Genomic DNA, 24201 nt, shown 5'->3' with positions numbered 1-24201 from the left:
GCGTAGCGTACGCTGCCCCCCAGACACGTCTTTTCCGCCAGTACCGTCCCAATAAGAGATGACTGTATGGCGTGAAATTCTACACACTCTGTGAGCGTACCTCAGGGTACTCTTACAGATTTAGGGTACGTGCACACTGCGGAATGGCGAAGGATAACCCTTTGTGCATTCCGCAGCTGGCACCCGCCGGCGGACTGATGCAGGCGCGCGTCTCCACCCGTGTCATAGACTCCATGTTATGCACGGGCGGATTCCATCATCCGTCATTCCATCAACACGTTGGACGGAGAGTGGAATCCGCCCGTGCATAGAATGGAGTCTACGACACGGACGGAGACGCGCGCCTGCATCAGTCCGCCGGCGGGTGCCAGCTGCGGAATGCACGAAGGGTTATCCTTCGCCATTCCGCAGTGTGCACGTACCCGGGGGCTGGGTTCACACTATGTATATTTCAGGCAGTATTTGGTCCTCATGTCAGGTCCTCATAGCAACCAAAACCAGGAGTGGATTGAAAACACAGAAAGGATCTGTTCACACAATGTTGAAATTGAGTGGATGGCCGCCATATAACAGTAAATAACAACCATTATTTCAATACCACAGCCGTTGTTTTAAAATAACAGCAAATATTTGCCATTAAATGACGGCCATCCACTCAATTACAACATTATGTGAACAGAGCCTTTCTGTGTTTTCAATCCACTCCTGGTTTTGGTTGCTATACAGCCTCACAAATACAGCCTCAAATATACATAGTGTGAACCCAGCCTTAGAGTGTATGTAGGAAGGGACACCCGAATCCAGCCCCCAGATGCCCCCTCTCCCCCTCCATCCTCGGAGTTAGTGGGAAGATAGTTTGGGACCTGATCTTCCCACTGCTGGATAAAGGTCACCACCGGTACGGGGATAACCTTTATACCAGCACCCCCTCTTCTGGTCCCTCGCTGCCCTAGCTACTGTAGCTTGCGACACGATCTGAAATTATCAGAAGCAGTAATAAAGCCCTAATATTTAGCAGCCATGGAGCGGACCCAGCGCTTCTGGATATGAAGGACCCCGTATCGCACCAGGACAACATTTTCCAGGTGACGTCCCGCACACAGGAGAACGGGAGACCCCAGAAGAAGTGCAGAGTGTGGTGTAACAGGGATCAGGAAGGACACCATTTTCCAGTGTGACACCTGTCCTGATCCCCCCGGCCTCTGCATACTGGATCGCTCCAAGGCGCACCACACGTCATTGGGGTTCTACATTATCTAAATTCTGTCCCTTATTCCTATTTCAGGGGTCACGTTGATCCGGGGATTATTCTGATCGCCATTATGGAGTCGGGAAGGAATTTTCCCCTGTGATGAGGCTACTGTCGTCTGCCTCACGAGGGTTTTTTGCCTTCCTCTGGATCAACACAGGTTGAATTTGATGGACACCTGTCATTTCCAACCTTATAAACTAATAATTGGCCTAATACCCCCAAATAAATTAGAATTGTCCCTTTTCCACAGCTAAATAGGTATGGCCGCCATTCCCATTAGAGGATGCCATGATGCAATTACAAAGCCTCTGTGCGGCCAGGACAGTAGAAACCCCCCACAAGTGACCCCATTCTGGAAACTACACCCCATAAGGAATCTAACAAGTGGGGCAGCGGGTATATGGCCCCCAAGTGACGGCCACATTTGGGACGTGAAAATGAAAAAAAATGGTATTTTTTATTTTCACGGCACATGTTCTACACATGTGCCCATCACTAGTGGGGTCCATATGCTCACTGCACCCCTTGTTAGATTCCTTATGGGGTGTAGTTTCTAGAATGGGGTCACTTGTGGGGGGTTTCTACTGTCCTGGCAGCACAGGAGCTTTGTATTTGCGACATGGCCTCCATCCTCCATTCCAGCCTCTAAATGGCGCTCTGTCCCTTTGGTGACTTGCCCTGTGCCCATATGGCACATTATGTCCACATGTGGGGTATTTTCGTGTAGGGGTATTTACCCTACACGTTTTGCTTTTATTTTCTTTTTTAACCCCTTGTGGAAATGGAAAAAAATCAAGGCTAGACCAACATTTAGTGTAATTTTTTTTTAATTTTTACTCTAAATCATTGATCTTGTCAAGGGGCTAAAAGATAAAAAAAAACACAATGTGTAGAGCAATTTCCCCCGAGTACAGAAATACCCCACATGTGGACATAAAGCGCCATGCGGGTGCAGGGTAAGCCTCCGAAGGGAAGGAGCGCCATTTGGTTTTTGAAGGCTGGATTTGGATGGAATGGATTTCGAGGGGCCATGTTGCATTCAAAAGGCCCCTGTGTTGCCAAGACAGTTAAACCCCCCACAAGTGACCCCATTATGGAAACTACACCCCTCAAGGAATGTAACAAGGGGTGTAGTGAGCATATGGACCCCACTGGTGACGGACACAAATGTGGAACAATGTGGCGTGAAAATGAAATATTACATTTTTTACACTATAATGTTGGTCTAGCCTTGAATTTATCATTTTCACAAGGGGTTAAAAGAGAAAAAAAAACACAAAATGTGTAGAGCAATTTCCCCCGAGTCCGTAAATACCCCACATGTGGACATAAAGCGCCATGTGGGTGCAGTGCAAGACTCCGAAGGGAAGGAGCGCCATTTGGATTTTAGAGGTTGGATTTGGCTAGAATGGAGGATGGAGGCCATGTCGCATTTACAGAGCCCTCGTGCTGCCAAGACACTGGAAACCCCCCACAAGTGACCCCATTATGGAAACTGCACCCCTCAAGGAATCTAACAAGGGGTGCAATGAGGATATGGATCCCTGGATGACGGGCACATTTGTGCCATGAAAGTGAAAAAATGAAAATTTTCACTTTCACGTCACATTTTTCCACATTTGTGCCCGTCACCAGTGGGGTCCATATGCTCACTGCACCCCTTGTTAGATTCCTTGAGGGGTGTAGTTTCCAGAATGGGGTCACTTGTGGGGGGTTTCCAGTGTCTTGGCAGGACGAGGGCTCTGTAAATGCGACATGGCCCTTGAAATCCTTTCCATCCAAATCCAGCTTCCAAAAGCCAATTGGCGCTCCTTCCCTTTGGAGGCTCGTCCTGCGCCCGCTTGGCACTTTATGTCCACATGTGGGGTATTTCCGTACTCGGGAGAAACTGCGCTACATGTTTTCTGTTTTTTTTTTCCTTTTATCCCTTTGTGAAAATGAAAAATTGAAGGCTAGAACAACATTTTAGTGTAAAAAATACTTTAGTCTTTTTTCAAGCCATATTGTTCGGAAAATCTGTGAAGCACCTGTGGGGTCCAGATGCTCACCGCACCCCTTGTTACATTCCTTGAAGGGTGTAGTTTTCTAAATGGTGTCCCTTTAGGGGTGTTTTTTAGGTTTTGGCACCCCAGAGCCTCTGCCAACCTGAAGTGGTACAGTCAAAAATGACCAAAAATAACGGAGCCATTGAAATTCACTAGGCGCTCCCTTATATCTGAGGCTTGTGGTTGCGTCAAATAGCGCAATAGGGCCACATATGGGGTATTTCTATAAATTGCAGAAACGGGGCAATAAATATTGGGGTGCATTTCTCTGGTAATAGGTTCATAATTATGAAAAATATTGGATTACAATAAAATCTCTGCACAGAATATTAAAATTTTCAAATTTCTTACACACTTAGCTTTTATTTCTGTGACTCCCCTAAAGGGTTAAAACACTTTCTGGATGCGCTTTTGCAGAGTTTAGGGGGTGCAGTTTCTGAAATGGGGTGCTTCGTGGGGCTTTCTAACACACAGTCCCCTCAAATACACTTTGAACCTGAACAGTTCCCTAAAAATATCTGATTTTGAAATTTTACTGAAAATTTGGAAATTTGCTGCTAATGTTTTAAGCTTTCTATTGTCTATAAAAAATGAAATATAGTTTAATAAATGCCGCCAACATAAAGTAGACATGTTGCTAATGCTATTTAATATATAATTTATGTGGTATAACCATTTTCTGTATAAGCAGAAAAGTTTTAAAGTTGGAAAAATGCATTTTTTCACAATTTTTCACGCTATTTTGGTTTTTTTCATAAAGATTCGTTATAAGTATCGACTCCAATTTACAAGAAATGTGAAGTACAATATGTCACGAGAAAACAGTCTCAGAATCAGCCGGATAGGTAAAAGCATCCCGAAGTTATTAATGAATAAAGTGACACTGGTCAAATTCATAAAATTTGCTCCGGTCCTTAAGGCCATTTCAGGCCCGGTCCTTAAGGGGTTAAGGCTTTCTAGTCTAAGTATAGGCTATTACTTCAAAACAGAATCATGCATTTTTTCTCTCCTTTTCTGATGTCATGCACATTTTACAGAGGCCACACCCCTTTGGATGGACCTGCCAAAAAAAGTGTCTAAAAAGTGGTGTTGGTTGATGTTGGAGCAAGTCATGTAAGACTGTGACAAATGAAAAATATTCAGATAGCTTGTGTTGTAAGATGGTCAGTCTTCATAACATGGAGAGAAGTGTGTAATGTGAACCCTGCTTTATAGTGAGGTGTACAAAATACTATATGGCTACAAATGAGACGTATAAAAAGTCATGCAGCAAATATTCTGACCGGCTAACATATAGTGAGCCCTCTAGTGGTCACATTCGGAAACATACTAATTTTTCTTGCATTTTCACTCTAGCCTTTAGAGAGTCTAGAAAATCTTAGCTTTTATTGTTTTTCTATCCATACTTTTTTTTCTCAACATTTTTTGCATTTTTCAATGACATTTCTGGGGTGCAGATACTGAATTTTATTTTTTTCTTCACAGGCAATTCCAATGTTTTTAAGGTTTATTTATAATAGAGTTTTGCCTGCCAGGTAACTTAAACTTTATTCTGTGGGTGCAATTAAAGGAGAACTCCAGTGTTTATAAATCAATTGGTGCAACAAAGTTTTACAGATTTGTAAATTACTTCTAGTTAAAAATCTCAAATCTTCCAGTGCTTATCAGTTGCTGTATGTCCTGCAGGAAGTGGAGTTTTTTTTCCATCCAGTCTGACACAGTGCTCTCTGCTGCCACCTCTGTCCATATCAGGAACTGTCCAGAGCAGTAGAGGTTTTCTATGGGGATTTTCTACAGCTCTGGACAGTTCCTGAAATGGACAGAGCTGTGTCAGACTGGAAAGAATGTCACTTCCTGCAGGACATACAGCAGCTGATAAGTACTGGAACACTTGAGTTTTTTGAATAGAAGTAATTTACAAGACTGCATAACTTTGAGACACCAGTTGATTTGAAAAAAATAAAATTACCGGAGTACCCCTTTAGGGAAGTAACACATTTCTGTGGTTTATTTGCATTACAATACAATGAAGTAATATTTTAAAAAATTATATATATTTTTTTGTGTCTCCATATTCTGAGAGTCATTTTTTATGTTGTGTGAGTGTCTGTCTGTTTTTTTAATGGGATGAGTTCATACTTTAGTACAAAGGCAGTACGGACAAAAAAAGAATCAGCAAGGTCTTGATAAACGCTATTGCCCTGTCTCATGTGTCAATTAATCGTTTTTTTCCCCATACTGTCCCCTTATTTTGTCCTTCCTTTGTGCACGTCTCATATATATACATTCACATGCAGAAGACATTAATAGGCTTAGCTGGAGAGTAATTGCTTCTCTCTGTCCCTTCTTATCTCAGTCCTGGTTCTGTTTCCATTATCCTTTTTTAGTAGCTTATTATGCAGCCTTTTAACTAGGCTAACACCACGGTCTGTGTCACTGCGGCACTCGTGACGGACATCCATATCGGGCAGTATTATTACTTTTTACGTTTTGTGGGGTCGTCTTGCACAGTGTCACACCTTATAAACTAAGAAAGTAAGTGCTATTAAAGGGGTACTCCTGACAAAGGGGGAAAAAAATAACTATAATGTGATACTTACCTTTCCTGGTGTCCCCGCAGTGTCATCACTGTAACGCTCGGTCTCCTGAATCTCCTGGCTTCCTGTGTCATCACAACACCACAGTCACTGATTGGCTGAGTGGGCATTTCCAAGCAGGGCCATGACATCACAGGATAGGGAGATGCAGGAGACTGACACCAGGGGGCAGCCGGACAGGTAAGTATAACTTCTTTATGTTCCCACCACCCCCTGCTCTTCCTGCTTTTTTAATTTTTTTTCTTTTTAAAGCTTTGCCCAAAGTACCCCTTTAACCTACTGAACATCATGCTAAACAGGAGTTTAGGTGCCATTTAAACAGTGAATGTTGTATTTAAATTATGGTGCCAAACGATGTTCTTGACACATGGTATTTGGCTATGACAGAGCACGTATGTCCTGTGCTCCTCAGAGTGATTGAACAAATTGTAAAATGACTGCACTCCTTTGCCTTAAACTGCAGCTCTACTTGTTAAGATTGACTCCGCACAAGCCCCCCATAAACCTACTTATCTAAGCATTACAGAACGGATAGAAAGGGTACAGACTATGGCCATGTTCACACATGGTATAACACTGGTCTTTCTGTGACCCGTCCGGGGTAATTTCTGGTGAATTCACCAATTCACCGTTGCACACAGTGGAGTGTGCGGCCGGAGCCGCAAGCTCCATTGTGTGAACTGACAGGTCTGTGCGGCCACTATTCAATGAATAGCAGCCGCAGAAAACTGACATGTCAGTTTTACGTGCGGCTGGATGGAATCCCAGCTGGGGCGTATACTATGTGTATTCACCCGGTCTGGGATTCCATTAATTCAAATACAACGTATGTTTAGCATAAATCACGGCCGTTGTTGCAAATTGGAACAACGGCCGTGATTTGTGCTAAACATACGTTGTGTGAGCATGGCCTATAATATGATCTGCGGCTCTTTTCCGCAGACAGAAGAGCCCCAATAAGGGAAGTTGGAGATGACACGGAATCGGAAGGATGCAGGTTGGAGTGAGTGTTGAGTGATGACGTCTTTTTGGACCCGGTCACGTCTCTTAAGTCGTGACAAATATTTACCTAGAATCTGGAAATAAATGTGATGTTGTGAATAATGCGATGAGTCACGGGGAGCTGAGGAGATGCAGGGAAGGTAGGAGGGGGTAGCGGAGGGACGGCTCCGGATGCTGTAAACAATCTGTACAGTCATCAGCTCCAGGAACATTCCTAGAATCACGGCTGATTCCACTTACTCTATACCTCCTATTATTAGTCTTATAAATTAGTATAAATATCAGTATAAAGGAGTTGGTCAGGATTAGAATTTTTTCTATTCACCCTAATTCCTCTAATCCTCGGCATCCAAACAGTTTTGACAGAAGTCATTGGGGGCCTATTCAGCACCCCCGTGATGTAATGGCCTGGTGCGGACTGACAGTCATGGCAGCCTGAGGCTTCCACTGGGCATCAGGGCCTGCCGTCACATCTACTGAGGTAAATAAGTAAATATTGTATGTATGTATGTATGTATGTATGCAGTGCTTGTAAGAGGCCCCTAGGAGGGCTAAAAAAGTATTTATAAAAAGTGAAAAAATGTATTTAAAAATAAAAAAATATCTCCACCATTAAAAATAGAGGTAAAAAAGTGTAAAAAAAAGTGTATGCAGCTCTATGGTAAGGGCCCTATTTTATGCTACGTTTACACGGAGCGATAATTCGCCCAATCGATCGTTTTACGATTTTGAAGCAACGATTTGGTTTTTATAAGGAACAGCGTTTAGACGAATAAATTGTTAGAAAAATCATTTGAAAATTCGTAAGAAAAATCGTTATTCGATCGTTTTTAAGATCGCTTAATTAAGCCTATCTTTTACATAGGGTAAATTGGTGAAAAAATGTTTGAACAAAGCGATCTGCGAATTTTTAGCGAACGACCAACGACGATTTGAGAACATGTTGAAAGATCAAAATGAACGATTTCTCACTCGTCGCTTGATCGTTTGCTGTGTTTACACGGTACGATTATTGCTCAAATGCGATCGTAATTGCGAAAATTCGAACGATAATCGTTCCGTGTAAACGCAGCATTACACGGAGCGATTATCTGCCGAATCTGGGCGATTTAGGCAGGAATCGTTCTGTGTAATAAAGACAGCGATCAGCAAAGGGACCGACCATCAGCTGATCGTTGTCTTTAAACATGTTATACTATCATTCACCGCCAGACGCGCATCTCAAAATGTAATATGATGTGAGGGTAAAGAAAATAATAAAGGTGTATACTTACCTGTCCATGCTCCCCTGGTGTCCTCCTACCTTGTTTTTGTGATTCCCTACTCACCGCCTCCAGCACTTTTGAACCCATTTCTGAAGTGACTGGCCGCTCAGCCAATCACTGGCTGTGATGCTGTCCTGTCCCGGCCAGTAATTGGCACTTCAGAGACGAGACCAAAAGTGTGAGCCACAGCTACAGTGAAGGGAAATGTCACAGGCAGGGCTGAGACACCAGGGGAACATGGACAGGTAAGCATACCTCTTTATTATTTTCTACTAATCAAGTCGTATAATAGGCTCTGTAAGCGAGCGCTGATCAAGCAGATCAGCGCTCGCTTACATAAGATATCGGGTCATGTAATGCGCTCCTAAGTTGCACTACTCAGTCACTTATGCCAGATGCCCCACATACAATGTGAATAGAGCCTTGCCCTCCGCAACTTAGTTGTCAAGCGTACGGATCTGGGTGACTTTGACATTGGGCCAAATTGTGATGGTGACTGGGTCAGAGCATCTTCAGAATGGCCGGTCTTGTGGGGTGTTCCTGGTAGGTAGGTTAGCATCTACAAAAAGTGCACCATGGGTGGCCAACTGACAAAGTGGTGACAACGGTATGGCTGCCCAAGGACGGCTAGCTAATCCCACAGAAGAGGTGCTGTAAAGCAAACTGCTGAAAAATAGCTGCTGGCGATGATAGAGGGAAGTCAGATCACACAGGACATGGCAGACTAATAGTTTTGATGTTGTGTCTGATCGGTATATACTCTGAATTAATACGGATGTGGAGGGAAATGGTCGCAGTTCTGAGCACATTCTTGGCTCACAAAGTTGGCCGTCCGTTCCAAGCTCATTAGTCAATTGACCAGACAAATAAATTTAAATATGTGACTACCAGACATGGATATGGTTATCCCAATATGTATTCTACAGTCAGAGGAGGCGGAATTTTCCCTAACTCTAATGGCGATATCGGCCGAATACGAACGATATTGCTCCTCTAAACGACCCGTGGAATAGGGCCATAAGACTGACTCGCAAGCTGTTCACTTCAATGTAATTACGTCATGTATCCTGAGTCGGTCCGCTGAACAAATAAACAACATGGCATGCAGAAGGTCTGCCGCAGCTGACATATCTTACCGCTGGCATTCCTACCAGAACTGCAGGTGCATGGAATCCCCCTTAGGCCAAGAAAAAAAACCCTAACAAAATAATAAATATAATGATCTCGCAATACCTCCAGTGGCCACCGGGTCACAAGGCCTCAACAGTCACAACACAAGAGAGGTTTGTGACAAAGAGGAATGAAGGCGCAAGGGGAATGTTTTAATTTTAATAGTGAGATTGGCACAATTGTTCTATATGGTATAATAGAGTTGTGTGAGATTATATCTATAAATATGCGGACGGCAAGGATGCAGGTGTTATTATTCAAGGACCTGCTGGGATCTGTAGTGCTCCACGCTAGCACAAAGAGGTCACGGCAGCTAGATTGAAGTCCGACTGATGCAGCAGATGTTAATCTTTTGATCTTGCTCCCTAGGAAACTCTGTGAATACCCTGGGATGCCCTTAAAGGACAAGTGCCATGAAAAACTTTTTCCCAGTAATTGAAGCACATTACAAAGTTATATATCTCTGTAATATGCTTCAATCACCTATCTGCCTCCCTTCCCTGTCTTTCCCCCCTCCACCCCCCACCAGGAAGTGTCCTGACTCACACAGACCTAATTACTGTCGTCACCGTCACCAAGCTCCTCTCTCAGCTCCTTCTCCTGTTATACTAGCCTCCCCCCTCCCCTGCCTTGTCAGGTGACTCAGCTTGCTCAGCTCCCATTGGCTGAACAACTGCAAGCCATCACTTGGACTGGGGAGGGGGGGCTGCTGTTACAGGAGCTAGAGCAGCCCTCCTGCTGATGACTCATCCTCACAAGAAGGAGCTGCCTGGTGACGGTGAGGCAGTCATTAGGTCTGTGTGAGTTAGGACACTTCCTGGTGGGGGGTGGAGGGGGGAAAAGACAGGGAAGGGAGGCAGATAGGTGATTGAAGCATATTACAGAGTTATATAACTTTGTAATGTGCATCAATTACTGGGAAAAAGGTTTTCATGGCACTTGTCCTTTAAGGACCGCATTACATGGCCCAATCACAAATAAACAAACTGCTATTTGCTAGAACGGCGCTTGTTTATTGAGCCTATTACATATCTCGATTATCGTGTGGCAAGCGCTGTGTATATATATATATATATATATATTTATATATATCGTTAGCGATGTCCGTGCAGCCCTTTCATAAAGAGTGAAGTTCATACATTACCTCTCCACACTCACCCAAGTTCGCTCATGCACCTTAAGAGCCAGTTCAGATTCATGTGCCGTCGGTCACGCAGTGTAGTAGTAGTGATGCGTGCCCGGTGGCCGATGATTTTAGGTCCAAACCAAAAGACACGATCAGTCGATGATCGTTGTCTTTATTAAGGTGTGTTTACACAGATTTAACCCCTTAATGACCGAGCCAATTTTTGCACTTTTGTTTTTTTTCCTCCATACCGTTTATTTTTTTACCCACAGACCAATATGAGGTTTTTTTTTGTGACACCAATTGTACTTTGTAATGACACACTTCATTTGTCCTTATAATGTCGCAAAACCGGCGAAAAAAAAAAAAAGTTTAATTATTTGCGCAGTGACATAGGAGGGTTGTGTTTATGCCATTTGCCAGTGTAACAGCCGTTTCCTGCGTGCATGCGTGCTTCCTCAGACAACTGAGTCTGAGGAAGCGCGCATGCGCGCGGGAAACGGCTGTTACACTGTCAGCTTCAGCGTCCCCTGCCGACTGCTACACACTCTGCATGATGTTTTAAGGAATTCACAATAAAGGAGATTTTTAACGGTGAGTTCTTTCTCCTGTTTCTCTACTGTTGGAATCTTAGGAACTGACTTGTTACATTGGTGGCTCCTCCTATAGGACCACGCTGGTGTCTGTGAGCTCTATAGGACTTCCCATTCTCTCTCAAACTGGTACAGACCCGATTTTATACACCTGTGGTAATGAGACTGAATAAAACCCCAAAGCCCAATACTTTATCCATATAATATGGGGGCGATTTATCAAACATGGTGTAAAGTGAAACTGGCTCAGTTGCCCCTAGCAACCAATCAGATTCCACCTTTCATTCCTCACAGACTCTTTGGAAAATGAAAGGTGGAATCTGATTGGTTGCTAGGGGCAACTGAGCCAGTTTCACTTTACACCATGTTTGATAAATCTCCCCTATATCTTTAATAGCCTAAAACACAAACATCAACAGTTTTTGTGCAAATGCAATTATATTAGATTTTTTTTATGAATATAATTATCAACTTTTTACATTTGTATATTGTTATTCTGGTATTTGATGACTCTATCGGTGAGATGTGAGTAAGCCATATGTATTATTGACGTAGGAATTGCTTTTATGTTTATTTTTGGCCCCATGTAAAAGCCCAGTATGATGCTGTGGTTAATTAATGGCAATGGCATTCCCCAGCTCCAAGCCGAGCACGGCCGGAGCAGATCCAAGAAGTCAATTAGGAGTCGGCGGACTCCCCCAGGAGCAGCTACCATTTGTGTGACATGGATTAACATATTGAAGTCGATGACTGTGTTCTCAGTAGGAGGCTGTGCAAAAATGCATAAAACATCAATCATGATCATTAAAGGTAATGGCTTATTTAAAAAAAAATAAAAGCCAATAAAAATATTTTGGCTTTTAAGTTTTACAAAGAATCTTTAACTTTATTCATAGAAAAATTCAATTATAAAAAGGGCATACCTGGCCATATTACATCGGGTCATAGGCAGGAATGTGCGGGTGACATAACAGGTTAAACATTCAGGGGATTAGAAGATTTTGAGTCATTTGTTCATAAAAAGGTTATAAAAACAGGGTTAAAAGTTTAGGAAAGAAAAAAGAATAACGCCCATAGACAGGTGTGGTGCCGTAAAATGGGGTTCACCAGTTTGTTCCTTTAATAAACCTGCTCTGCTTAGCCCTTCTAAAGTGTATATGACCTCTTTTGCCAGTTCCGTCTACTTTTGGGGTTCCTGGCAGTGTTCCCTTTAAAGGAGAACTCTAGGCAGGGGGGATTTTTGGCAGAGCGCCAGGGAGGAAGAGGATAAAAGAAGTAACATTCTCTCACCCTCCTCGCCGGTCCGGTCCACGATCTCTGCCGCTTCTGGGTCTGAGTGGAGACCTGGGACGTGACGTGTTAGGCCCACTCAGTCAGTCAGCAGCCATAGTGGGGTACGACCTCGGCCGCTGACCTCGGCCGCTGACATTCTGACAGAGAGAGGGGATGCCAGCCTACTCCCTGACAGAGTAGCGAGCAAGGTGCACTCAGTGTCCCAAGAGCTTCCCAGACGGAAAGCTAACGCACCATTGGGATGAAGGATCACCTCACCGGTATGAATCCGCCCCTGTCCTGTCACTGTGGAAGGTACAGGGAGCGGAGCAGGTGTGTATATACTGCCTACCTCTACTGTTGCTGACTCGTATTGTCTGACCTGCCCTGATCCCTCACCTGTCTGACTACAATACCTGTCTCATCCCTGGTACTGCACTGACTCTCCTGCTGACTACTTGGCTTGCTAACCACTTATACTCGCCCACCGTTTTCCGGTGCCTTGCACAGGTTGTCTGGTTCTTGGAACTAGCTGCTGATCACACTGGGACCACACGTGTTGGGCGTCCTGGTGTCCTCTAGCCACCAAAATCTAGCTTCCGCATCCTGGAGCGAGATACAGGGTGAAGACCCAGGGGGACTCTGTTTCCTCGTGTGGCCCAAAGCCAAACCGGTTGAGTAGCAAAGCGGGTCCACACTTGCTGTTTGTTACTCCTACCTACCTAGAGGTTTTTCAATTTTTTTTATTCAGTCCTTCCCCAAACCCCAGCCAGGACCAACACTCTGTCCAATGGACTTGGATCCCTGATCCTATTAGCCCAAAAATAGACGTCCTGACATCTTTATGTTTGCTGTGGGTTCTTCTTCATGCGATCTTCATAAAATATCTCAAATAAATGAATCTAATTTTTCTCGAGTTACCTTTTCCATCACAAGACACTGAATGTTGTTGTTCAGTATGGCAGGAAGCCAGGCCGGCATTGTGTGGCCTGTTTAATGATTTCCCCAACCGCGATGTGGATTTGATTTTGTACAATACGGTCTGACAATGAATACTTGTGCTTGAAGATCATCTATTGCTAGGCTCAGTGGGATACAAAAAGTAGAAAAGCAACTCTTAATTGTTGGCAGGAGTCTCTATTTCTAAATACTATATGTGTTATGCTGATGAAGAGGATAATCCATCTACCTTGGTATCTGCCGCAGCAGGACAGATGGAGTCTGGACATACTGCCATGTTTTTAGATTTTTTTGGAAGTTGTGAAACTGTTTCTTTGTGACCATTCTCTGTGGTCATTACAATTCTGGGCATGTACCGTGTAGCGGAGACCAACTTCCTTGTCACAGTAAATTGTTGTAAATGAATGCGGGCTCATCCTTTATTTGTCTAGTAAAGCCTGGCTCTGATAATGTTACATTCATTTATGGGATGCCGTTTAAAGAGATACTCCAGGGAAAAACTAAAAACTTTGTGTTCTGTTTATGAGGGGGCGGAACATGACTCAAAGCTTGAGGAACATTACAGAAAGCATCATTGTCTCATGCACTGTCCTTCCAGAGTTCCTTTTAAGCTATGTTTACAAATGGCGGCAATTTTTATTTTATTTAAAGGAGCTGTCTGGCTGTTTTTAAAATCTGGCAGCTGGCAGGGGGGGGTTTGATCAGGAGTGTGAACTTACCTCTCTCCGTGCCTGCGGTGAGTGTCAGGACTGGCTTCGGGGCCCCCACTGGGCTCCAGGATTTCCGTCGCTGTCACGTCACGATCCTGCTAATGGACTGGCTGCTCAGCCAGTCAGTGACTGGGGCGGGATGACGCTCCAGTCACTGATTGGCTGAGCGGTCAGTCCATCAGCCGGCAATATGCCTTCCTGCAGGGTTCCCGAGACCATTAATTGCTGTTAACTGATGGCTGTCTGATAAAAACTACTGTCAATTTAAAAATAACCTAAACCTTGAACATCCAGTTGATTGAAGGAATTATCTCAGATAAAAACAAAAACAAGCGACATAGACTGTGTGTGGTATTGCAGCTCATTTCCATTCACTTCAGGTAGAATGCGTAAAAGGGGTTTTTAATCCCCATAGAGTAATAAAGTCGCAGAATGGCCACTTTTTGGCCTAGTCAGTTGGATCTAGGTCTCAGTGGAAAACCATGTCCCGATCAGATGGGTTCAGATCTCTGTGGAAAAACATGGCGTGGTCAGATGGCTCTACATCTGTGTGAAGAAACATGGCTGGTCAAATCGGTACAGATCTCTGTGGAGAAACATGGCTGGGTCAGATGGATGAAGATCTCTGTAGAGAAACTTGTCCCAGTCTTATGGATCCAGATCTCTGTGGAGAAACATGTCCAAGTCTTATAGATCTAGATCTCTTTGGTGAAACATGGCCTGGTCAAATGGGTTCAGATGTCTTTGGAGACAGATGGATCCAGATCTCTGTGGAGAAACATGTCCTTATCAGATGGGTCCAGATCTCTGTGGAAAAACATGGCCTGATCAGCTGGATCCAGATCTTTGTTAAGAAACATTGCTGATCAAATGGCTTCTCTGTGGAGAAACATGGTCTAGTCTTATGGATGCAGATCCCTGTGGAGGAACATGGCCCGGTCAGATGGATCCAGATCTCTGTAGAGAAGCATGGCCAGTCAGATGGATCCCCTGTTCTTCACAGTCCCCGGATCATAATCCTATTGACATCTCTGAGATGAGATAGAACAGATTTTTAGGATCATGTGCTCTATCTAATGCCCTGATGGCGAACCTATGACACGCGTGTCAGCACTGACACGCGTAGCGATAAAAGCTGACACAAGCAGCCGCCATGCGGCCGAATAGAGAAAAGTGTGCTGAACTGCCTTGGAGCTTGTATGCAGCCGCATACAAGCTCCAAGGCAGTTCAGCGTCCTTACAGTGCACCCTGACCCCACGTACTCCCCGCCCCACGTACCGCCCGGACGCAGCTACTGTGACGTCACCCGGCACAATAGCTGCGTACGGCCGGCCGGAGCGGTGCCGCGCTCCAGCTCCGCCTGCTCCTGCTTCCAGCCCCGCCTGCTCCTGCCTGCAGTGTCGTCTCCTGGTGCCACAGCATGATCCTGGACGGCAGCAGGATTGTAAGTGTGTGTGGGGAGGGATGGGGGTCGGGGGATGGGTCAGGTGATAAGTAAAGTTTGTGTTTGCGTGGGGAGGGATGGGGCCAGGTGGGGTATTGTGTGTGGGGGGGAGGGATGGGGCCAGGTGGGGTATTGTGTGTGGGAAGGGATGGGGCCAGGTGGGGTATTGTGTGTGGGGGGGAGGGATGGGGCCAGGTGGGGTATTGTGTGTGGGAAGGGATGGGGCCAGGTGGGGTATTGTGTGTGGGAAGGGATGGGGCCAGGTGGGGTATTGTGTGTGTGTGTGGGAAGGGATGGGGCCAGGTGGGTTATTGTGTGGGGAGGGTGCGGCCAGGTGGGGAATTGTGTGTGTGGGAAGGGATGGGGCCAGGTGGGGTATTGTGTGGGAAGAGATGGGGCCAGGTGGGGTATTGTGTGTGGGAAGGGATAGGGCCAGGTGGGGTATTGTGTGTGGGAAGGGATGGGGCGAGGTGGGGTATTGTGTGTGGGAAGGTATGGGGCCAGGTGGGGTATTGTGTGGGGGGGATGGGGCCAGGTGGGGTATTGTGTGTGGGAAGGGGGGGGGAGGGATGGGGCCAGGTGGGGTATTGTGTGTTTGTGGGGGGAGGGATGGGGCCAGGTGGGGTATTGTGTGTATGAGTGGGGAGGGATGGGGCCAGGTGGGGTATTGTGTGTATGAGTAGGGAGGTATGGGGGTCAGGTAGGGTAGTGTGTGGGGAGGGATGAGGGTCAGGTGGGGTAGTGTATGGGGAGGAATGAGGGTCAGGTGGGGTAGTGTATGGGGAGGGATGGGGGTCAGGTGGGGTAGTGTATGGGGAGGAATGAGGGTCAGGTAGGGTAGTGTGTGGGGAGGGATGAGGGTCAGGTGGGGTAGTGTATGGGGAGGGATGGGGGTCGATGGGGTAGTGTATGGGGAGGGATGGGGGTGAGGTGGGGTAGTGTATGGGGAGGAATGAGGGTCAGGTAGGGTAGTGTGTGGGGAGGAATGAGGGTCAGGTGGGGTAGTGTATGGGGAGGGATGGGGGTCGATGGGGTAGTGTATGGGGAGGGATGGGGGTCAGGTAGGGTATTGTGTGGGGAGGGATGAGGGTCAGGTGGGGTAGTGTATGGGGAGGAATGAGGGTCAGGTGGGGTAGTGTATGGGGAGGGATGGGGGTCGATGGGGTAGTATGTGTTTGTGGTTTTTAGTTTCCTTCACACAGTAATTATTATAATAGTTATTAATTATTAATAATAATAGTTATTTAAACTACAAATAACACAAAATGATGGTGTTTTTTTTGCGAAGTGACACACCAACCGAGTTATACTCATTTTTTTGACGAAAACTGACACACCAAGCTCAAAAGGTTGCCCATCACTGATCTAATGTGAGAAACAATCTGGTCTGCAAAGGCAATATTCCTGCAAAACAGATACCTTGCCACAGTGAATTGTTTCCATTTTAAGCTGGGTTCACACTATGTATATTTGAGGCTGTATTTGTGAGGCTGTATAGCAACCAAAACCAGGAGTGGATTGAAAACACAAAGGCTATGTTCACACAATGTTGTAATTGAGTGGATGGCCGTCATTTAATGGCAAATTTTTGCTGTTATTTTAAAACAACGGCTGTTATATTGAAATAATGGCAGTTATTTACCGTTATATGACGGCCATCCACTCAATTTCAACATTGTGTGAACAGAGCCTTTCTGTGTTTTCAATCCACTCCTGGTTTTGGTTGCTATGAGGACCTGACTTGAGGACCAAATACTGCCTGAAGTATACATAGTGTGAACCCAGCTTAAAGGAGAAAGGAGGTCCAATATGCTACAAGATAGGGGCTCTAAGTGCTCATTTTGTGTATATAGCACATAAACGGGGCACTTCACTATGTAAAACTACATTAACACGTCTATGTTCCCCTACTATATTTACAAATCTCTTTCGTCATGCCTAATCCAGTGTCTATGGGTCCTAGAATATGAAGAAAGTTAAAACTTTATGAGTTAAGGATACATCAGAAAGTTATAAGTTGGACAAGAACAAAGCCCTCACCCACCACTAATGTAAACGCAAGGCCGCAAGCCGGTCTGAGGTCTTTACTAGCAGGTCATTTTGTTTTCCTGGAAATTCCATTGATAGCCTACCTCCAAATGAGAGAGTCTGAACCGCACTACCAGGCACAGCTGCATGTATGTTGTTGATCCTAAGGATAGGACCACCCACCAATAACACATCACAGAGATCCCACATGGTGGGACATACGACTATAGGCATTCTGCCATGTGCGTGGACCCTTGTGGTGAACTGGATAAGGAATGCATTCTAAGTTGTTTATTGTATAAAGACAGCCCCTATACCTTCTAGGGGGGGGGGGGGGGGCAAAAAGAAGGCTCACACATGTTGGCCCTATTATTATTTGTAATGTGGAGTATAAACCTGTGCTATCCACACTCATAGCAAAGAAGCCAGTGGGGATAGGTGTAGCACAGAAATTCTAGGTGGCCTCTTATTTGTTGGGCCAAATCTCACCTCTCATCTGTGTATCTCCTAGAATACATACGTATCAGTATGTTTTAGGGGTAGCAAATGCACAAGAAAGAGTAACATAATAGATGATATAAACCTCTCCACTAACTACTTTCTTGATATATGGTCAAGCTCTGTAACCTTGGGCTTGGGGCCTCACATGTCCCCGAGCCCAATGGTCAAAGGTTTCCACCTTAGTATCTTCACATAGTCCTAAATAATGTGCAGGAGCAAAGTGAACGAAATTAAGATAAAACAAAAAAAGAGAGACAAACACAAAGAGAACATATAAGCTCCTTTCTTCTTCGTCCACATCTGAATGAAGCTCCTGGGCTTTCGGCCAAATACCTCCCCCCTGCCAGTTGTTGTTGGAGGGACTAGAAAAGTTTTTGTTTCTTTTTTTCAAACAAGTACAGGAGGTCTATGAGATGAGCTGACCCAGCACTACTACGGCATATGGTGACCCAGTATATAGATCAGACAACCGTGAGCGGGGAACGTTCATACCCTAGGACCCATCGGGGAATCTACTATGCTTGGTTCTGTTTATCCACTTTAGAAAGTTGTGGAAACACTTGTAAGGAAGATGGCACTGAATGTTCCCGGCTTGATCGCTGTGATAATTTTTTATGCCATGACCCTGGTCACTGGTCTCTGGGCAGCCTGGAAAGCCAAGAAGAGCGAGAGGAACAAGAAGCAAACCGAGGTGGCCATTGTCGGAGGAAGGAACTTGAATATATTTGTTGGGCTATTCACGACTACTGGTAAGATTATATGGAGACTGAAATGTATGGGATCAAAAATATAATATGTAACAAAGGATGATATATTCTATTAGTACAGAGGTGCAGCTGGGGGTCAAGGCCACTAGAGAATGTGCCCCAGGTGGGTACTGCCAGGGGGTGCCAAAAAGCCACTTTGCCTTGGCCAGGGTGTTTGGATACAGGTTTAGGGCAAGAAACGTAGCTACAGCTCAGATTTATATATATAATAATTTACTAATTTTACTTTAATTCATTGGGGCTGATTAGAAAGTTCCAATTTGACCACTTGTGTGTGTGTGTGTGTGTGTGTGGGGGGGGGGGGGGGGGGGGGGGGGTACGCTTATTTTGGACCAAAAGATGAAGTCAGATTACCTGGGTATGTCTAGTCAAACCTGCATCTAGGATGAATAAGTAAATGACCCCACATTCTTATATACTTTCCTTATATATTTAAGGAAAACTTAGTAGATTACCTGCATCCTTGGGGGAGGGAGAAGCTGAAGATGAAGATAAGATGAGCCCGTTTAATTCATAATTTGATTTTATTTAACACAAGAATGAAAATAAAGTACATGCACTACTTGCAAGATATGTTTTAGACAAACCTGGAAATTGGATGAAGAAGTAAATGACGGACACATTTCCTATATAGTCTCCCAAACATAAGTAGGGAGAATCTAGTAGTTTACCTTGATCCTCAGGGGAGGAGCCGCTTAAGGTGAAGAGCCTCTATAATCTATTGAGCAATAGTTCTGATCCATTTACTGTACATCAACAGTGACATGATATTAAATATATAGTAATATAATAATAATAATTATAATAATTATAATAATAATAATAATTATTATTATTATTATTATTCCAGTTCCTAATGTAAAATTAATGAAGTCTTAAAATCTTATTAATTTTGTGTTTCGTCTCTTAAAATAGAAAATTAATCAGGAAGTACAGAATCTTTTAGTGGAAGGGATTATGGTTATTATCTCAGCACAGGAGATAATGAGGAGAAGAAGAAGAAATAATGAATTTGGAGGACAGGTAGATAAAAGCTCCGGCTATGCTGAGAGTTTTGTAGTGCTACGGATTCCGACTATTGAGTGACTGCTGCAGTCTACAAATTTGCATATAACTCCATGTAATTCTTTGGTTTCAGCTGTAGCTCAATAGTTAAAGTCAGCTAGAAGCTGTTTGTAAGGTTGCATTGTAGCCCTAGTCTAAGGGTATAGACTATAGATAGATAGATAGATAGATAGATAGATAGATAGATAGATAGATAGATAGATAGATAGATAGATAGATAGATAGATAGATAGATAGATAGATAGATAGATAGATAAATAAATAAATAAATAAATGAGATAGATAGATGATAAATAGGAGATTGATATGAGCTAGATAGATAAATAGGAGATAGATAGATAGATAGATAGATAGATAGATAGATAGATAGATAGATAAATAGGAGATAGATAGATAGATAGATAGATAGATAGGAGATAGATAGATAGAAGAGATAGATGATAGATAAATAGATAGGAGATAGATAGATAGATAGATAGATAGATAGATAGATAGAAGAGATAGATGATAGATAAATAGGAGATAGATAGATAGATAGATAGACAGACAGATAATAGGAAATAGATAGATGATAGGTAGATAGACAGATAGATAGATAGAAGATAGATAGATAATAGATAGATAATAGATAGATAGGAGATAGATAGGAGATAGATAGATAGATAGGAGATAGATAGATAGATAGATAGATAGATAGGAGAAAGATAGATAGATAGATAGATAGATAGATAGATAGATAGATAGATAGATAGGAGAAAGATAGATAATAGATAAGGTAGATAGGTCTAGAATAAATAAAACAAGGTCTGCTTTCTTCTATAAACAGTGCCACACTCGTCCTCAGGTTCTGTGTGATATTACAACTTGACTTTATTCACTTCAGTGTAACTGAGCTACGATACCACACACAACCTAACAAGGGCTGCACTGTTTTTGGATAAAAGCAGCCATGTTTCTCAATCCTGGATAACCCCTTTAAATTGCATGTCCACCCTTTAAGAACAGTGTCATTTTTATAAGTTCCAAATTTTGTGCTGTTTAATTCCGTAACAAATCTTTATTGCAGTTGGAATTTTCCCGATACAGAGCTCCAAATCCCCTGCACTGATGTAGATTTAGGCTAAGCTCACACAACATATAAACAACGGACGTTATTTGGCACTCAAAACAACGGCCATTGTTTTATTTGAAAACAACGGCTGTTCTTTTCATAAAAAGTACGGTGTGTGAACATAGCCTAAAAGGTTTATTCCAGCCTATAACACTTATCTATATGTACGGGTTCATGAACGAGCACACTGAGTTAGAGATTCACCAAAAATGCCTCTCTCTCTTTTCTGCACAGCGACGTGGGTCGGAGGCGCCTATATCAATGGCACGGCAGAGATAGTTTACCTTCCTACAAAAGGACTTGCGTGGGTTCATGCACCATTAGGATTTGCAGCCACATTCATCATTGGTGAGTGCATTGCTGGGTACTTATCATTACGGCATTGGTATAGCAGAGCTGCATTTGTCATGGGGCGGTATTAGATGGTTATTATTACCTATTTTAGGGTATACAGCTGGTTCACAAAGAATTGGGGTTAAAAATTGTATCTGAAGAGTTAGTTATAGAACGAACAAATCGTGCTGTGTTAGTTGTGAGTGACCTGGCTACAAATGCTCTACTGGCTTAAAGGGGCAGTCCAGCTCATAAGTCGACTACAGGAAACTGGTACTTTCGGTTGTTAAAAAAAATCCTGCTCGAAAGACCCAGTAGGGCTCAGCTGTAATACCGCACAGAACCTGTGAACAGGTGTGGCACTATTTTTTATTTTTTTTTAATTCTGTGCAACCCCTTTAAAAAAAAAACTATTTAGTAATTTTACGTGGTGTACATTTACACATACACACACACAAATATATATATATACAGACAGAAAACACTATACACAAGTGTAATTTTTTTCATTGTGCCTAATATGAAGAATAATAAAGCATATCATCCATGTTTCTGCCTCCAGTACTGGACACACAAAGTACAGGTCCTTTCTGAGAAGAAATGCTAGTGAAGGGCAGGAGTTAGTGATACATCAGTACTGCCTCCTCCTCCTCCTGCTCCTCCTCCTCCTCTTCCATGAGTTACTAGACAATTTTCTGAACATTTAGAGAACATAACATTTCAGTGCGCTGCATATCTATGGGGGGCGCATGGGTTGCAACTGGGACCGACCCATAAATCAGGGGGCCTTTAAGGTAAACTACTTATGCCTGACCTGCTAAAATCAAAGCTCCAATGCTCAGCAGTATATAGAGGTCTGTGCAGCGCACTGACAGGAGCAGAGGATTCACACAAGTGGTAAGGCAGAGAATCATATCACAAGAAGCTGAACTGACAGGAGCAGAGTTGATCTTTCCTCTCAATTTGGTATCTGTCTATGCTTTTCACCATGGAGAAATTGCCCCCCACGCTTCTAGAAGGAGCTCCCACAAGTTGGATTGGTTGGATGGGCACTTCTGGCGTACCATACGGTCAAGCTGCTCCCACAACAGCTCAATGGAGATGCCAGTTGGGGACCTGTGAGGCGTCTGTTTCTCAAACTAGAGACTCTATTGTGCTTATCTTCTTGCTTAGTTGTGCAACGCGGCCTCCCACTTCTTTTTCTACTCTGGTTAGAGCCTGTTTGTGCTGTCCTCTGAAGGGAGTAGTACACACCGTTGTAGGAAATCTTCAATTTCTTAGCAATTTCTCGCATGGAATAGCCTTCATTTCTAAGAACAAGAATAGACTGTCGAGTTTCAGATGAAAGTTCTCTTTTTCTGGCCATTTTGAGCGTTTAATTGACCCCACAAATGTGATGCTCCAGAAACACAATCTGCTCAAAGGAAGGTCAGTTTTGTAGCTTCTGTAACGAGTTTTCAGATGTGTGAACATGATTGCACAAGGGTTTTCTAATCATCAATTAGACTTCTGAGCCAATGAGCAAACACATTGTACCATTAGAAAACTGGAGTGATAGTTGCTGGAAATGGGCCTCTATACATATGTAGATATATGTAGATATTGCACCAAAAAACAGACATTTGCAGCTAGAATAGTCATTTACCACATTAGCAATGTATAGAGTGTATTTCTTTAAAGTTAGGACTAGTTTAAAGTTATCTTCATTGAAAAGTACAGTGCTTTTCCTTCAAAAATAAGGACATTTTTGAATGGTAGTGTGTGTGTATATATATATATATATATATATATATATATATATATATATATATATATATATATATGCTATGCCCTGGCCCCTAGGGGCCACTCCGCAGTATAGATGGTGCCAACAGGCAGGAACCGGGGTAGCTGTAGGATATAGGGTTGTCACGGTGTAGGCACGAGGGTGATACAGCTGGAAACCGACTCCTGACCATGCGGGAATACTGGGCATGCGATTCTTCGTTGTCCTTAGAAACAACGGTAGTTGTAAATTTATTGTAACGGTGGTAACTAGTAGCAACAGTCTCTCCGGATGCAACTGGGAATAAGGCAATCTTGAATAAAGCAGAGTAATGGGTGATGCTGCAATAGGCTGTGAGAGTAGCGTGCTGAATGATGGGAGTAGTAGTAAAACTGAAGATGAGATGCTGGGTGGAATGAGACTTGAATGAGATACTTGTTGTTGATGATTTGAGAAGATGATGATGAGAGGAACTGAAGAATGACTGAAGAATCGACACCCAGATGAGAATCTTGAGACTTGAGACAGGAACACAGCCAGTGGACTGGAGCAGCAGAGCACACGCAGGCCTCTCTCTTAGCAGGGAGAGAGGACAAACACACAACCTATTCCCTTGATGGTAGGGAATAGACTGAGGTAGAACAGGAAGTCACATGGTAACCCCAGCCAAAAGCTCGATGACCATTGGTGTTACCATGGAAGCAGGGCACAGTCACGTGACATCCAGCCATTGCATCATCACACCATTAGGCATATACAGAGAAATATACATGAGAAGTACCATACTTGAACACTAGGAGGCGACAAAATCCCATTAGACACTGATACCTAAATACACATGCAATAAATGAATGGAATAGCAGACCTGAATACTGGGTGACACAATACATGCAGTTTGCAGTGGACCATAGCTTTCCAGAACAGAACTGGTTATAATAAAAGTATGAGCATAAGAAGGGCTGTTCTGGGACACTGCATATATATATATATATATATATATATATATATATATATATATATATATATATATATATATATATAATAAAAATCAAAGTCTGTCTATCTGTCTGTCTGTCCCAAATAGACTTCTAAGCGCCTGAACCGTTTGACCCCAAATTTGGCACACAGATACATTGGGTGCCAGGGAAGGTTTTAGCAAAGGTCCCGTCCCCGCCGGATGTACAGGAGGGGAGG

General features: G+C 43.6%; 1 protein-coding gene across 1 annotated transcript in view; it reads left to right on the top strand.

Annotated features, from left to right (window-relative positions):
- The window catches only part of LOC138794129 (high-affinity choline transporter 1-like), a gene marked incomplete at its 5' end in the record, with an annotated part of 78763 nt that overhangs the window by 38394 nt on the left and 16168 nt on the right, over positions 1 to 24201 (top strand). Inside the window, one exon of the mRNA XM_069972898.1 lies at positions 21144 to 21257. Coding sequence (XP_069828999.1) covers positions 21144 to 21257 — 114 coding nt within the window. The remainder of the gene's footprint in view (positions 1 to 21143; positions 21258 to 24201) is intronic.

This window comes from Dendropsophus ebraccatus, chromosome 5 (genome assembly GCF_027789765.1).
Source record: "Dendropsophus ebraccatus isolate aDenEbr1 chromosome 5, aDenEbr1.pat, whole genome shotgun sequence".
NCBI classification, from domain to species: Eukaryota; Metazoa; Chordata; class Amphibia; order Anura; family Hylidae; genus Dendropsophus; species Dendropsophus ebraccatus.
This window is presented reverse-complemented; position numbering and strand designations above follow the sequence as displayed.